Source organism: Cyrtonyx montezumae, unplaced genomic scaffold (genome assembly GCF_038088225.1).
Source record: "Cyrtonyx montezumae isolate F1298 unplaced genomic scaffold, pur_monq_1.0 scaffold_36, whole genome shotgun sequence".
In the NCBI taxonomy this organism is placed as follows: Eukaryota; Metazoa; Chordata; class Aves; order Galliformes; family Odontophoridae; genus Cyrtonyx; species Cyrtonyx montezumae.
In genome coordinates, this window is record NW_027072041.1 from 511,979 (window position 1) to 528,812 (window position 16,834).

The 16,834-nt window shown below is 37.8% G+C and overlaps 1 protein-coding gene across 1 annotated transcript in view; it reads left to right on the forward strand.

Moving 5' to 3' along the window:
- The window catches only part of PGGT1B (protein geranylgeranyltransferase type I subunit beta), a 44,472-nt gene that overhangs the window by 5,404 nt on the left and 22,234 nt on the right, over positions 1 to 16,834 (forward strand). Inside the window, 2 exon segments of the mRNA XM_065745648.1 lie at positions 7,944 to 8,011; positions 16,344 to 16,495. Coding sequence (XP_065601720.1) covers positions 7,944 to 8,011; positions 16,344 to 16,495 — 220 coding nt within the window.

Here is a 16,834-nt window from a genome sequence, read left to right on the forward strand (position 1 = left end):
CATCTCAGAGAAATATTTCACCTTTTCCTAAAAAAAGAAATGCGTGTTGAATAAGCTTTATGCATCTAGTAATGGTTATATTGACTTCCGTCAATAGTAGCTACACCAGAAGCAGTGAGCTCAGGTATGATTATTTGAAACAGCTGTTGGAGAAATTGAAGTATAAGATTAAAAAGCAAGAAGGATAAATACTGTTCCAGTTATGAAATGAAAATTGTGTTCTCTGGATCTGTGAGTTTAGTTTATCTAAAGCTTTGAGGAGTGATGCTACTGGTGTTTCCCAGTAGGAGGGTGCACAATAGCTGTAAGCTGGGGAAAAAAGTGCACACAGGAAGTGGCCCACTACAAGTCATTTTCTAGAAGTAGAGAAGTAGTATTTCTGGAATTTTTTCAGTGGTAGTGCAGGTGAGTGGCTAATAGCAGCAGAAGAAATGGAAAGGAGGGAGCTGTGAGTGAGACACTGCAGTTTTATGTGAGGTGCTGGCATGTTCAGTACTGAACTGGGGATTGCTTCAGGCTGGTCTTAGAGCAGAGGTAATTTCAGGTGCTATTCTATGAAAGGAAAGAACTTTTGTGAAATGAGCATGTGGAAGGCAGGGTTGCTGACAGATGTTTACAGTAATAGATTCCCTTTCTTGCTGTACCGACTTACAAACTACTGGATCCACCCTGGACACTAGCTTTAATAGAGTTAATTTTTTTTTTCTTGTGTTGTATTCTGAGACAAATTACAGAAAATTGAGGTTTTGGATCACATAATCTTTCCCACAGTGCTTTTAACCATGGGAAGGCTTCTGTCCCTTAGTGTTCAAATTATTTTTCCAGGGTGAACATGCTTTATTTTTAGGAGTTGAATAGTTTCTGGTGTGTCCCAGCCTTCAGGACTGAAATTCTGAAAGAACCGTGAAACTTGCAAGAGAAGAAATCAGAATAGTATTCTTTTTTTGTTTAATTTGTCTTTGATTGTAAATAATAATTCTCTTAAAGTTAGAGGTTTTTCTACCTAGCCAATATCCGGGGTACTCTTGTTGTCAAAAGTCTTGTAGAAAGGTCAGTATAACTGGGAGAGAAAAACACTGAGTCTAACAGTCCTGGAAAGATACATTGGTTTTTTTCTTCAGTGTTGAACAAAGTATTAAATTACAGGGCAGTAACTTTGAGGAGGATCCCATTGGCACACCATTCTGTGCTTTTAAATAAGTCTATTTTACTACAGAAGACCAAACTTCTGTCCTCTATTTATCTATCCATCAGTTTATAAGGAATCTAATCTTAGGTTTTCTTGCTTTTGCTGATTACAGTGCTCTATAAGATCACTTCACCACTGAAGTTTCCACATTATTTTTATACCACTTCTATGTGATATGAAGGATAATAGATTATGGAAAATGGAAGTAATAGCAACAACGAATTGGATACTGAATGACCAAATATTCAGTATGGGAACACATTATCTCCTGTAACAAGTACCTTCAATAACATGTATTGATTGTCTGTGTTGATTTGTTTTAATCCTAGGTGTATGCAGTATTTGTTATTGGACTGCCTCCCAACAGTAGAACCCTAACTTCCTGCTTTAGCCTCTTTGAGAACAAAAATAGCTAAATTTTGGTAGGCTGCAGCACCAGAGCTTTTGATTTCAAAGTTTTTGTCCATTTCTGTTTAATGACAGCTAGCTTGTTACACCAGAAATCTTTCCAAGTAACAAAAAAGAAAAAGAAAATAAAATCTAGTTTTAAAGATACTGTACTGCAGTTTCTTTGATATGCATGGTGATACATCCCTCTTTCTGGGAATATTTGATTTTTAAATGTTTTAACTATAACGTTGCTTAATTATGTAATTTATGGAGTACAAACTCCAGTGATCTTAAGATTATTGGCAAAACATCTGATTGCTGATAAAGTAGTGAATAAATTGCTTCTTAGCTGTGCACATAAGCAGAGCATTTTCTTCACCTCATTTGCTATCTCTTCCTCAGTCTGCCTGTCCTCCTGTGCAAAAGGAGGATGTGAGTGAGTGGCTGAGTGGATGTTTAGGAATATTACAGAGCTTGGTAGAAAGTTCAGAATTTGATGTGTAAGAAGACTTAGTTTAAATCTTACAACATACTGGGATATTTTTAAGTAGTATATTTTTATTTATTGGTATGTGATATGCCTGATGGCTAAGGAAAGCTTCAGTTAATGCATTTTTAGTCTGCAATTTTTTTTTACATGGAATGAAAGCTTTTTAATGCAAAGTGGTAAGATCTTGATCTTGCCGACTTGAGAGCAAACACTTTCTTTGTGAACGTAATTGAAATGCGCTACAGGAAGCTAAAGATTAAGCTCTGTCACAGTAAGCTATGTTCTTTTGTGGCTTTACTGTAGAAACAAATGGTTGTGTGGCTCCTCTGAAACAGGAGGTGCATCCCAGTGATGTCCTTTAGGCACTGTTACTAATTTAAGCTCAGATGTTTTAGAAACTGTCTCGGTACCAGTTAGAAGGTGAGAGTGATATGTCACACATCATAACTGACCCTCACATAGAAATTTGCCATTATTAGTTGATTGTTTGTCTACTATAACTGTCAAAATAGGTTGACATTGTAGCTGTAGATTTTGGCAATTTTACTTCTCCTTCACATGTAGCAAGTGTTCTGCTTAGGTGCATGGCTAATGCACGTGTTTGTTTTGTTTGTTTCGTTCATTTCATTGTTACATTCATCTTAATGTGAAATTTCATTCACATTAAGACATCGCTGTTTTCTTTTAGAAAGAAGTTGAAATCTGGAAAATGTTTTTTTTCTTTTCAAGGTGGATGGGGATGGGCCTCTTATGAGCATTATCAGGAATTATGTATTTGGACTAAGACATGCTTTTTGAAGTGCTAGTGAAATTGTAAAAGGATTGACAAAATACTTTTTTATGCTACTTGTTCTCATCAGATTCTTGTTCTGTCAGGGCTATTTTTCCTTCTCATAAAACAGGACCTAGACAGAATTTCAAATTTATTTTAGCTATCTTAAAGTGGAGTTCTTCTCAGCATGAGAAAGTTGTAACCTGGTATCTTGAATGTTTAAAATCCATATTTAAAGCCCATCCAGCACTTCTGAAAGATGGTGAATCCAGAGCTCTGGACTCCTTTGGTCTAATTACGAGCAGGCAGTGTAGACACAATTCTTTGGTCATAATCATGCACTGTCCTACCATGTAGCAGCACAGGCATTTGTCTGATTCAGCCTGGAAGGTGACTTATTGTGTTGAAGCATCAGAATTGTTTGTTTGCCTTCAGCTGGATATACTGACTGTCTTCGCCTATCTAAAGCTGTAATTTCTTGCTTTGTATTTTGAGATTGTAAAGGTGTCTAAGATTAATAATGTAAATGAGAAGAACAAATAGTAAAATGTACCAGTCTTTTCAGCTGAGGCTGATCATAGAAGATAAATAACAAAAGTTGCCCTTGTGTAAAAAGAAAGCTCCTAGCTCTTAGGATAAATCACCTCAGGTCATCACTTGGAGCTCCCGTGTTGTAAGGACTTTCTGACATATACATACTTACATGATATAGTTTTCCTCAAGGTAAAAATCTCAGTTCCTTATGTAAATGTGGAGTCTTTTGGTTTAGGAAAAGTGTTAAATGTGTTGTGTTGTCATATATGAAATCTTTATCCAGGTGTTTTTTTTTGCTTAGCTTGTAACAGGCACTGCATTCACTGATGTAAAGTTTAGTAAGTTGTTTCTCTGTCTTTGGCTATTTAATCTAAGCATTCTTAACTCTGGAAGTGAACATTAGGTGGTACCATTTTTTAACTGCAGTTAGGCTCAGTGCTTCGTCAGAAGTTTGGACTGATCAACGCAGCAACTTTTTACAAAACACATAAATTATGATTCACTTCTGTTAATTAAGAGTGTGTTTCATTTTTAATTCTGTTTCTGTTACTGACTGGCTATTTGCAGCTTAAGGAAGAATTTGATTAGCATAACTAACCTTTTTCATAAGATCAGAAATGCGAGTAGTTTTTATTTTTGAGAAGAGGAGGCTGAGGGGAGACATCATTGCACTCTACAACTTCCAGAAGGGAGGCTGTGATGACGAGGGGTTTGGCCACTTCTCCAAACAGGATGTGAGGAAATGGCCACAAGTTATCCCAGGAGGTTTAAATTGGATATAAGGAAAAACTTTTTCTCTCTGAGGGTGGTTAGGCACTGGAATGGCCTGCGCAGGGAGGTGCTGAACTCACCATACCTGGCAGTGATCAAGAGGCATCTAGATGAAGAGCTACGAGATACGGTTCAGTAGCTAGTGGTAAAAATGGTAACAGGTGGATGGTCCTGTAGGTCCTTTCCAACCTTGTGATTCTATGATCCTATTCTGTGATTCTATTAAAGTTGTAAAATCAACTTCAGAGTAAGTGAGATGTTGTGCTTAAACTGAAAGACAGTGTTTTTTCCATCATTTCCCTTTAGTTTCCATTTGGTTCAGAACTTGTATGTGCAACAGGAAGCTAAAACAATCAAGACATGATGTCAGTGTAGCAGAGTTACCTGGCTAGACATGATATGTTTTCACTTTCCATTTGACACTTCCTTTTATCAGGTCAGTGTTATATTTTCTTAGTTCAAGAATTGCACCTGTAAATTTAGCATACATTTGTAGTCTTGAAGCTGTAAGAAGAGTCTGTTCTGTCCACATTCATGACAATTATTTATTTATTTTTAATTTGGAAGAGGAGATATAATTTCACTTTATAGATTACACAACAGTAAGGACACTGAAAAGTCAAACCACTGTGTTTCTTCTAGAAGCCAGTGTGTAAAGCCTGGGACTGGAGACCAAAAGCAACTGGAAAAAATGGTCAAACAGAATTTTAGATCAATGACAGCAGTACAGTTCAAAACCCAGCATTTGAATATTACCCATACTGGTTTTCAGTTGGTAACAGTTTGGTGGTACAATAGAAGTTTTGAAACAACGCAGAAAATCCAAATGGTTGAAGAGAGTAATGGCTTCTGATTTCCTTCAAGTAGTTTGTTTTTTATTTTGTCTTCTAACTGTTTCTGTCCGTCTTGTAAAAAGCCAATTAAGGTAACTCACCATCAGCAACTCTCCCCGGGTTTCATATTGCCATTCTACCATCATCATGTGTTCAGGATAAGGATCAGTCTTTCCAGGCTGAATTCTTCTATCCAGCAACTAGAATCTGAGTTCTCTTTGCTGTCCTAATTGTAGCATGACTTCCTTTGCAGCAGGTTACATGTCAGCAGGGTAAAAACTCTATTCTGGATTAAGGTTTTCCATATTTGTGCCATTTCAAAGTGTACTTCATAGTTTACATAAGCATATTTGGCACAGGTTAGATTCTACTGAAAAGGGGTGTCAATGGTCTATGGTCTGGTTTGGTCCAGTTCTGTGACTGATGGGCCAAGGGGACCCATGGATCCATGCCTCATGAAAGTGGAAGGAAGAAAAAGAGAAAGGGTAGAGAGAAGGGCCTAAAAACAAAACAGTGGCAGAGATCTGAGGAGGAAAGCTAATTTACTAAATACGATATTGGAATGCAAAATAACACAATATAATATAGTATAATTGGAATTGAAGCTAATAAATCAAGTGGAGAGAGTGTGTCTGAAGCTGAAGGCAAGACAGCTAGGGAGCCTCCACTGCTGAGGTGACCAGCAAAAAGAGGGAAGTATGAGGACTTGCATGCAGTTTTATCTTTCCCTCTGAGTGGAAAATGGGAGCACAGGTCCTTTGGGATATGTTGTTCTTCTCTTCTGAGAACCAGGTATCTGGCATTCAGCAGTCCAGGGAACTGGAGCATTAACTCTTTAACTCCCAATGCCTTATATGATGTTATGGTGTGGAATATTGATAATAAAAAACATAAAGCTATGACAAGGTGATATATGAATGACAATTTCTTTCACTGTGTTTCCTATGAATTCTGTTAAGAAACAGGAATTCTAGTTCTCCCAGAGTTATTTGTGAGGTGTTATTTTTCAAATCGTGATGCATTTTGGGCACCAGACTTTGGGACCATAGATTTTTCTTTCAGAGTAGTATTTATTGTGCTTTTCAGAATTTTTTGCAACATGGAATAGGCTGAGTGTACCCTCAGCAAGTTTGCTGATGACACCAAGCTGAGTGGTGCAGTTGACACTTAGAAGGAAGGAATACCATACAGAAGGACCTGGACGGGCCTGAGAAATGGACCCACGAGTACTTAATGAAATTCAGTAAGGCCAAGTGCAAGTACTTGGGTTGGGGCAGTCCCAGGTGTGTGTATTGATTGGGAAAATAACTCATTGAGAGCAGCTCTGCAGAGAAGGGCTTGGAATTCTGGTGGGCAGAAAGTTGGGTGTGAGCCAGCAAGGCATGCTTGCAGCCCAGACATCCAACAGTATCTTGGACTGCATCAACGGGGTGGCAGCAGGATGAGGGAAATGATTGTCCCTCTCTACATGATAAGTTACACCATAACTGGTAGACAACATTGCATAGTGAACTTTTTTAGGACTTTTGGCTCTTGTCCAGTTACGTAGGTCATTCTGAAAGTAATGTCCCCTATTTATTTTCATGGAAACTACAACAGATGAAAAAGACACAATAACACTGACTGACAGAGCAAATTCTCAACTACTAAACACTACTTTTCAACATGGTCACCACCAAGCATTTTCACCAGTGATGGACAAGAGCCTGCATGCCACACTTACAAAAATGTGCGCCAGCAGTGTTGACACACTCTTGCCATCTCCATTGCTGAAATGCACCACCTACTACCTCACCATGCTGACAGACACTGTTTGAATGCCATAAATATTCAGGAAGTGCCTGTGAGCATCAGTACATGAGACTTTTTTTCCTGTGGAGGAATTCATTTAGACACCTTTGCTTTATATGTACTTCCATGTCAGATGGCATTTTGTAATGCTGCTCCTCCGCTTCCACGTGTCGCAGCAACAAAATGTGGCTGGGTATTGGAGGGAAAATGCAACCACCAACATCTGCTTCTGAGGTTGTAAGCCAACATAATGAAATAGAAGACATTGCTTTTGGAGCAGCCATTTTAGTAGGGTGGGTATTTCCCTAATCTCCGTGAGGACTTTTGGATCCAGTACTGGAGGAAAAAAAGAGACAACAATGAAGAGAGAATTTAAGAACACTTGAGTGCTGTGAAGCTGCAGTCATTAGACTTATACTTCCAGACTCTGAGGAGTAAAGAAATAGAGTATTTACTGTGCAGAATCTGTACAGTTCAATTGTACTAAACTGTAATTGGTGCTAAAAAGTGTTTGGCACACCCTTCTGTGTACTACATGCCTAGATTTTCTGACACATTTAAAACATGCTGGAATCACTAATAGAGATGTTTGGTAGTGAAAATATTCTTGTTCCTGTGTTTTGAATGAGGGGGAAGAATGGCCCAATTAAGAAAAATTGTTGTTCACCTTCTTTTAACTGTATCACTCAAACTGTAAGAATCAGGGCTAGCTTGAAACTGCGGTTAGTGTGTTTGTCCTTATACATGTTACCAAGTGTCATAGAACAATTCTACGTGGAAACAGAATATTGACAGTATGTCAGGGAGGGAAAGATTCTATTAACATGGGACATCCTTCTAGGGACGTAATCATTTTGTTTTTCCTTGACTCATGAGAGACTGGAAGAAAATTCTCTGCTGACTTGAATAGTAATCTCCACTAAATTGGTGGAAAATAAAAAAATAAAATAAAAATCTGTTGTTTGGGGTTTTTGTTTTTTTGCATTTGGTTGGTTTGTTGTTTCTTGTTTGCACTAATCAGAGTGATAAAAGACTGAAGTTGGGAGCAAACTCTCATAGTACTGTGAATGATGTTAAACTAACAGATCTTGATTTTGAATAGGGGATTATGGTTAATGGTGGGTGTTTCAGCAAGGCAAACAAGTTGAGTCTTTATTTTTCTGTCTTTTCCAGGGTCAAACTTGAATCGCTGTGGATTCAGAGGCTCTTCATATTTAGGGATGCCATTCAATCCCTCCAAGGTCAGTTACCTGTGTTTGGAGAGGCCCTTTTTCAATTAGGCTGTAAGTTATCTTGCGTCTTTTTTATAATAATAACTGAAGAATTACAGAATATCTTGAAAGTAGGGTGATTAAGTACTGTTAATACATGGAAATGTTTGCAGTGCTTTTAAGAATCATGCGCTGCTACTAAAATGGTGATGCTTGTGTTTCAAGGACAATGAAAAAACTAAAGTAAAAGTTGTGGTTTGATCAGAAAAGCAGAGAACTCTTTTCTTAGGTAAGTAGGAAAATTTCTCTAAGTATCAGCTATCAGATAAAGAAGGGCAGATAAAGTCAACTTTAAATGGTGCAGGATGTGTCAGTCTTTTTCTGTGATTATATGTGGATATTTAATTGCCCCTGTTATCCATTCAAAGGTAGGCAAGGCTCTGTTCATCCCAGCCTGCCAATTACTATAAGAGAATGACACTGTGTAGCCCATGGAACTGAAGTTCAAGCATGTTAAGTCTATACAAAATAAAAGTACCCTTGCTGCAGGGGAGAAAAGAGGCTAGCAGAGGCTGGGCAGTGATACAGAAGGTCTGATGTAGTTGGAAGGGGGTTATATGTGCCATTGTGCAGGAAAAACTTGAAAGAAGAGGGCTATTTTTTATATCATGCTTGGGAATAAATAACTGAATTTCTCTGAAGAGTATGTAAAAAACCTGAAAGAGCACTGACTTATAAATATTTTATTTTACTGATATTTAAGATAGTCACTTGCTGAATTTATCCTGCAGCATGAATTTGAGAACAAAAGTAGACATACTCATTGTATACTTAGGACTGTTGTTGATTGTGGAAATGCTTGAATTAGCTTAAGTGTGAGATGTGTTCTGGCCTAATTTTTATTCACTCTATGCAGCATAGCTTTATGATTCTGAGTAGCCTGAGTGTTCATCTACTCCAGCCCACCAATTCCTTTTAACTCTTTTTGCGTTGCAAGTCTGTCAGATACATATAGCAGCAATTTTCATAAGTCATGCTTTGTAACAAGGGAAAAATAATTGCAGAGAGAGTTTTTATGTCTCAACACAAGGTAATACAGCACCATGTGACAGACAAGGTCATCTGTCTCTTGATTTTTTTTTATATTTATTTCATTTAGCACTGGTGTCTGCAGTGAATAAGATGAATTAATCCTCTTGTTTTAACTGGCATTAGTCTCAGTATCTTACAGTCCACTGAGTTGAAGGGAAGGAATATTCCAAGTCACAGAATATCCCAAGTATGGGTATTGATCCTCATAAGGATCACAGAGTCCAATTGCTGCCTTCATCCACAGTTCAAACCCTGTATCTGAGAATGTTGTCTGGAGCCTGTTTCAATGCCTGACCTACCTCTGGTGAAGGACCTTTTCCTCACCCCTATCATGACCGTCTCCTGACGCAGTTCTGTGGCATTTCCTTGGGCCCTGTTGCTGTCACTGGAGAGCGGAGCTCAGCACCACCCCTTCACTCCCTGTTAGGAGCTGCAGGCCCCCTTGAGGCCTCCTCTCAGTCTCCTCTGCTCTGGGTTGATCAAAGCACAGGACATCAGTCAGTCTTCATACATCTTACCCTTTAGACTCTTCTTGATCCTCATAGCCTTCTACAAGCACTCTTTAATACTTTTATCTCCATCTTATTTTGCGGTGCCCAAACCTCCGTGCAATGCTCCCTGTGAGGCTACCGCACCAGCACGGAGCAGAGTGTAACAGTCCTTTCTCACCCCTGCTGGCAGTGGTGATGCACCCCAGGGTGTAGTTGGACATTTTGGTTCCCAAGGCATGCTTCTGTCTCAGATTCAGCTTGCTGTCAACCAGAACGCCCAGATTCCTTTCTGTGAGGCTGCTTTCCAGTCTCTCATTCTCTAGTCTGTATGTATAGCGAAGATTGTCCTGTCCCAGGTGCAGAGTTCACACTGGCTCTTGTTAAACTGCACATGGCTGGTTATTACCCAGCTCTCTAGTTGGTCAAGATTTCTCTGCAAGGCTATCAAAAAGATTCAGCAGCACTTCTCATTTTAGTGTCGTCCTCAGACTGACTTAGTATATTTTCAAATCATTGATGGAAGCACTTGAAAGAGCTGACCCTAGAATGGAGCCCTGTGGAAACCCACTGGTGACTAGCTGCGAGCCTGATATAAGCACTTTTACTCCCATTATAACCCCTTTGTGCCTGATCTTCCACCGTGTTGTTAATCCATTGTTTTATGATTTTGTCTATCTGTAATCTGGACATTCTGTCCAGAATTATACTGATTTATGTTGTGCTTTCATTGTTTTATAGCAGCATCACAAAATGAATAAAGACATAACTTTACCAGACTGAGATCATAAAAACGTTCTGTCACAGTTTGTCAAAGGATTGAGTCAGTGTCATGCAATGTAGTACATGAGCCATGTGTTTTGTAGCATTTTTCAAGTCCTCCCTAGTGCATAAAGCTGGATGGATGAGTTCTGTATATAAGTCTGAGATCTTGCATAGCTTTGCATGCCTCAGACTTAAAATTCTCTTTTCAGGAAGTGTGTTGCAGGCCATCCTTCTGTAATGTATTAGCCAGCCAACAGGGAGAACAAAGGAATTGAGTAATGTAACCTGTGGAAATCAGTTACAAGTTTGTTCATTATATCTAGAAAACCATTTCCAGATAGTTGTGCATTCTTTTAAAGCATTGGATCTATACTGATAGTACCTTATTATTGCATCTGCGTTGAAGGAAGCAGATTTGATTGATGTGTTGGCATGGAAAGGTTTGAATTCCTTATTCATTATTTTAAATGGTTGTAAGCATTTTGAGCTTGCATTGGCAGTTAGTTATTACATTTATTACATGCCACTATAGTGGTTTCATTTTTCAACTCTGCAAAGTTGCCATTCAAGTTCTCTTGGAACTATGAACCTTACAAGATAATATAAAAGAATCAAGACATACCTTAAATTCTCTCAACTTCACTAAATGTTTTCGGGATGGTTCTTTTTTTTTTTTTTTAATTTTTTTAATCTCTTTCTGTTTTCAGCTGTTGTTCTTTTAGTGTTTGATGGTGGCATCTCTGCAACTCTTTGCAATGGCAAGAAAAATAAAGCAAAAACTTGACCAAGTCACAACACTGTCTTAAAAAATCTTTCACTTAACTCAAAAAGCTGCTTTTTAAGAATGATGCTTTTATCACACTTAAACGTGAATCATTTAGAATTAGATATTTTTTCTAAGGTTCTTTGTTTTCTCAGATGTGATTTTACTGAAGTTAAACAAGCTTTTGAAAATAGGGCTAAGAGTCTCCTTACAGTTTCAGGTGGATCTAGATCTTTTCAAACTGTTAAAATGATGCACGTCAGTTCTAGGGGCTAGATTGAAAGCCAATACCTGGAGCTTTTTATAAGATTGAGGTAAACAGCATATGCTTTCACTTGGAAAAAAATGAAAAAAGATCTGTTTTGTCTTCTTTAGGCCAAAATGATCCATATTTGTATCACTGATGCCAAGTGAGAAGAAATCTTGAAAAGTCGGTAGGAATGTTTTGTAGCTCTTTTTACGATGTTTAGAAAGATCTTGCCTGTGTTTTCACAGCAGAGAATGAGTCTTAAAGACTGTTGGTGACCATGAGATAAGTTTGAATAGCTGTTCTGGATGATGTGTTGTGGAACTTTATCACATCACTGAACCAGATTTGAATGTTTGAAAGCCTTTCATCTTTAAGTGTTAATTCTTCTAAGGGAGACTTAGTATTGTGGAGACCATGATGGTAACTCATACGGAGCTGGACTGTTTTTCTCTACTCTGAGAGCCAAGTTAGTGTTTCCATTGTGTCCTAAAAACTGCAGTTATCACAAAACCTGACTTATAGACTCATAGATGACCTGTTTGTACTCCTGTTGTTTTCTCACAGTATGTCTGCACTAACATTTTAATTCAGATCAGCAGAGATTGTCACAACTATGCTTCAGTGTGTTCACTCCACAGAAGTAATACACACCAACTGAGCTCCTTTAGAATGAATGTTGACTGGAAAAAAACATCCCAAATGCACTTAGTAATCAAAGGAGCCAAACTACAGCTGCCCCAAATTCTGCACTGAATGCGATGTGAGACAGCGACGCCAAATGTTGCTCTGCATTATTCTGTAATGTAGTTACAACCTTAGTGGGCTAAATGAGTTTTTGCTGGTGCTATTTTTTGAGAAGTAACTGTTATCATTCTTAAAATCAGTTTGTTTTTCTTTGTCCTTGGACTATGAAGGTCACAGCTTCTGGGCTTATGAAGGTCATAGTTTCTGGTGGTGACAGAAACATTCCTTTTTTGTTGATGATGGTAGTTTGCTTAGTTGTTGCTGCTGTTACTTTGATTTGTAGTTCTACAGAGTCAAAATAGCTGTATTTCGGTAGACTTTATTTGTAGATCTTAAGAACTTCTTTTTCTCAAATCTCAACATACTTATGCACCATGCTTTGACTTTAGTGTCTTTTTAAACGTAGGTCAGGCTTTTACAAAAGGTCTGACTGACTTTATTCTTCATTGTAAAGACAGTATAGTAACACTTACTCCCATCCATGGAAATTTTAGAGTTACTAGCAGTTATCACATGGAACCTTCGAGACATTCTCTGGTCTTTTCTTCAGAGGAGCCATTGCAGTCCTAATTTGTGTTAGCAAGTTGTTGTAGGGCTAGTTTCTTCAGCCTCTATGAATTCTCATCTTTTACGTCTTTAAATGAAAAAAAAAAATAAGAAAGAAAAAGGTACTGTTTTATGGGAATGAGGGGAGCCTTTGGTTGATTAGTTTTACTTCTTTCTTCTCCTGAAATTTCCAGTGCTCCTGATTGATGTCCTATCAAATACATCTTTTATTTTGACTGTTTCATTAGTGTATGAAGCATACATTGATTTGTACAGATACAAAACCAAATGTGGTGAATAGAATCACAGTGAGCTTAAAGTAATTATGTGGATTCTAGACGATAAAGTGAAATTCTAGAAGATAAAGTGAATTTCAATACATTTAAAAAATTGAATAACTGTGGTTAGGGAGCAAGTTGCATTTTCTGGTGAATATTTATGCTTGCTTTATATTTTACAATAATCATCTATTGGGAACAAATATCTGTTAGACTATCAAAAGCTCAGAAAATCTTATCATAATTATGCGTATGAAACTCCATCTTGGCTTTTGCCAGTATGCCTTCTAGTAATTCCTGGATGATCTCGTATTTTATTCTAATTAATCTGTTTCTGGTTCAAATTTATTGTAGTATTAGCTGCATTTATTGGGATTTTTGGCAGAAGGCAAATGTAATCTTTTGGACTCTCTATCACTTCCATTGACTTTTATTAATTGCATTTCAAAATATCTACCAGTATCCCAATTTCCTGTGCAAATAATTGAATTACTTGTCACAAGATAATCCTGTTCTGAAGGAAAACTATTACTTGTAAAGGTAATTGTGTTACCTACTAGCATCTGTTGTTGAGAGCACCCCCTAATTCCATATAATGACAGTTGGAAATTAGGCACATCAGCAGTCTTTTCTGCCTTACTTGTATGTAATTGTTTATGCGGGTGCTTGAGGACAGAGGGAGATGGCAGTACTAATTTAGCTATGAGCTTCATAAAGTACAGCCAACAGTTACTACTATTTGCTTTATATGTGTCACACAATTATAGATTGTGCTCCTTCTAAAACTACCTCACTGGCAGATTTTTGATGATATTCTGTTTGGACAAGCAGTGTGCTGTTTCTGTGGAAAAGTGTGTGGATGTAGAATTTGAACTTCATGCAGATGCTGAAGTGATTGATACAGTTTTGAGGTGAGGATGGTATAATTTAGTTTTAAAACCATACTATATGCGTGCTTGTAACATTTTTTTCTGCTGCTTGTTTTCACTGCAGTGAATGAAAATAAGGACCCAGTTATTTAAACATCTGTAGGCTACCAGAGCTCTACAGGGAATATGGAACTAATGTGTGTATAGAAAAGTGTGATAAAGAAAATGTTGTGAATGAGGAATTTTAAATTATTTTATGTAGATATTATGTGAAAAATTGCTACTTAAAGAAAAATATTGAAAACAACAGATGCCTCAGAAAATTTCCCAAATATCCAAGCACATTTGTATTAGAAGTTCTTGGTAGAATTTTCATGAGACTTGTTTTAAAAAGCCAAGTCAGAATATCTTTAGAATAAACCTGACTTGCTTATTATAGTCTTCCTCTGGAAATGATATTTTCAAAAGTAAAGCTGAACTGTTTCACAGTATCTGTTGCTGTTCACTTACTCCTGATCTCAGCACTGCTGTGAAGGTGGGCTAGCTGTATGGACATGTAAACAGGGCAATGGTGCACAGTTAACATTGATTTGTGGGCTCTATACCTTGTTAGAAATGAACAGAGGGATCTTCTGCACTTCCCCTATTCCATGTTATTCTAAGTAAGGAGAAATTATTTGTTCATCTCATTACAATTTTAACTTCAATTATACAGATGTTTGGAAGCTTAGTTTTCCTCATAGTTGCTGACTGGAACTGCTAGGATGTTTTTTGGCACTCGTTCCTCACAGCCTTTCAAAATATTTCTCATCTGCTGCTGCATGTCTCATATTTTATTTGGCAAAATTTGTGCAGTTTTAACTACAGAACTGGAACACCTGAGAATCCTTTCATTTTCAGAACTGGTCTAGGTTTGGTTCTTTTTATTACCTCCTTTGCTTAGAAGTAAATTTATCAACTGCTTAAAACTAAAAACTTGTATTGTGTCAAAGCAAGTTCATATTATTCTATATATCTGGATTTTTTGAGCCGATTTTTATAGTTGAGATAAGCTAATGCATGACAAATATTAGGCTCCTAATAATGCAGATCTTATGGATGAAATATTCTGAAAAGAAGATTAGGGATTCTGTTAGTTTAGAATGTGTAAACTGGTATGGTAAGCCAACTTGTTACTCCTGGGAGTGGATCCTGTTGTCTGTTGAAGTTAGAAAAACATATTTCATGATTACAGTAGTTCTCAAAGCTGTTTGAGTGCACAACTGTCCTCCATCATTGGGATGCCTTGTGTGGAAGCCTGTCTGAGGCTGGAACATGTCTCTACGAGGACAGGCTGAGAGATCTGTGGTTGTTCAGCACCAATGCATACAAATAAGAGAAAGTAAAGTGCAAAAGAGGGCAGAGCCATACTCGTGGCAGTGGTGTCCAGTGCCACAATAAAAGTCAGTGGTGACAGACTGAAACAGGAGGTCATTTCTGACCATCACGAAGCACTTCTGTGTTGTTTGGGTGACAGAGCCCTGGCACAGTTTTCCCAGAGAGGCTATGCAGCCTCCTCCTTCAAGATCTCCAAAAATTGACTAGACGTGTTTGTGGACACCCTGTTCAAGGTGTCCTTGCTTGAGCAGTGCTTGGACTAGATGCATGCAGAGGTCCCTGCCAGCATCAGCCATGCTGTGATTCTGTGACTGTGGGATGAGGGTCATCAGAGAGTGATGGGAACACTGGCACCTCAAGGACAGGAGGCTCTGTTGAGACAAACTGTAATTTGAAAATTGCTTGTTTTGGCTGCTCAGTATAGAAACAGCTTTTGTCATGTTTAAAAAAAAATTAAAAAATTGCAGAATGAGCAAGCCTAAGTAACCAAAGCCATCTTGTTGATTGTGGTCTGTGTTGTCATGCAGTGGTGCAATCCAGGATGTAATTACATCTCTGACAAAAATAAAAACTGTAGCCCAGCTGTGTTATTGTCTCCTGTCCCTTATTTTGTTTTTTATACTATGTCATTATTTAACTTCCATTTAAGCTTCTAAGTTGACTTTATTTGCTCGGTAAATACTTTACTTAAGCTCTGACTACTGTTTTAAAATAGAGATGAAAGTAGGTGAGGTGTTAATTTGTTATTGCTTCAGGTGACAGAGAGATTGATAGTAATCTCCTGCACTGCTTTTGTACTGATCTTGTAGATCCTTAGATTCTAAAATCTATGTGGAGGAGACCTCCAGAGATCTGACTCCTTTAATACTCATCTTACCCAACTACAAGGAAGCTAATGTCCAGTAGTGTGCCAAGATAAACTTTGATATAGTTGATATGCTTAATTCTTGAATATCCAGTATTGCACTTTGCAAAGAGCCAAGCTTTCATACTGACCTACTGATGAGGTGGCAGAACTGTGCAGTAGCTTGATTTGACTCAGAAAAGTTGAATGAACAAGTGAAGAGAAATTAACTCTGTTTTCCTTTTTTTCTTTTCTTCTTTTTGTCCTTTTTTTTTTTTCAGTTGGATGTCTGGCAAACAGAAGCTACGATGCTTCAGCCTTTTATTTCTGACTTTTTTTTTTCTAGGGTTCAGATGTATCTCATCCATATGATAGTGGGCACATAGCAATGACTTACACAGGTCTGTCGTGTCTGGTTATTCTTGGAGATGATTTAAGTCGAGTAAATAAAGATGCGTTACTGGCAGGACTGAGAGCTCTCCAGCTGGAGGATGGAAGGTAAAAGACATATTTTACAACTCTTTGGAAGGTCGATATTAAGCCTAAGTCTGGTGTGAGGCATGATAAACTTGATTGCTCTCTCCATTAGTAGGCACTTTGGCGGAGGTCAGTAAGAGAACACCTGATAGTGCACAGGTCCAAATGGTATTTTGTGTCTAGATTTGTTTTTCATATTTAACATTATAAAGTTTGCTTACAACTACGGATATTTACTATTGAAAGGTTAATTGATCTTAGGGATAGCACATTTTGTGCTGTGTCTTTCAGGTAGGTGAGGTTTTCAGTATTCAAATTCTAGTTTGGTTTGTTTTTTGCAATGACATGGAGCACTGTTAA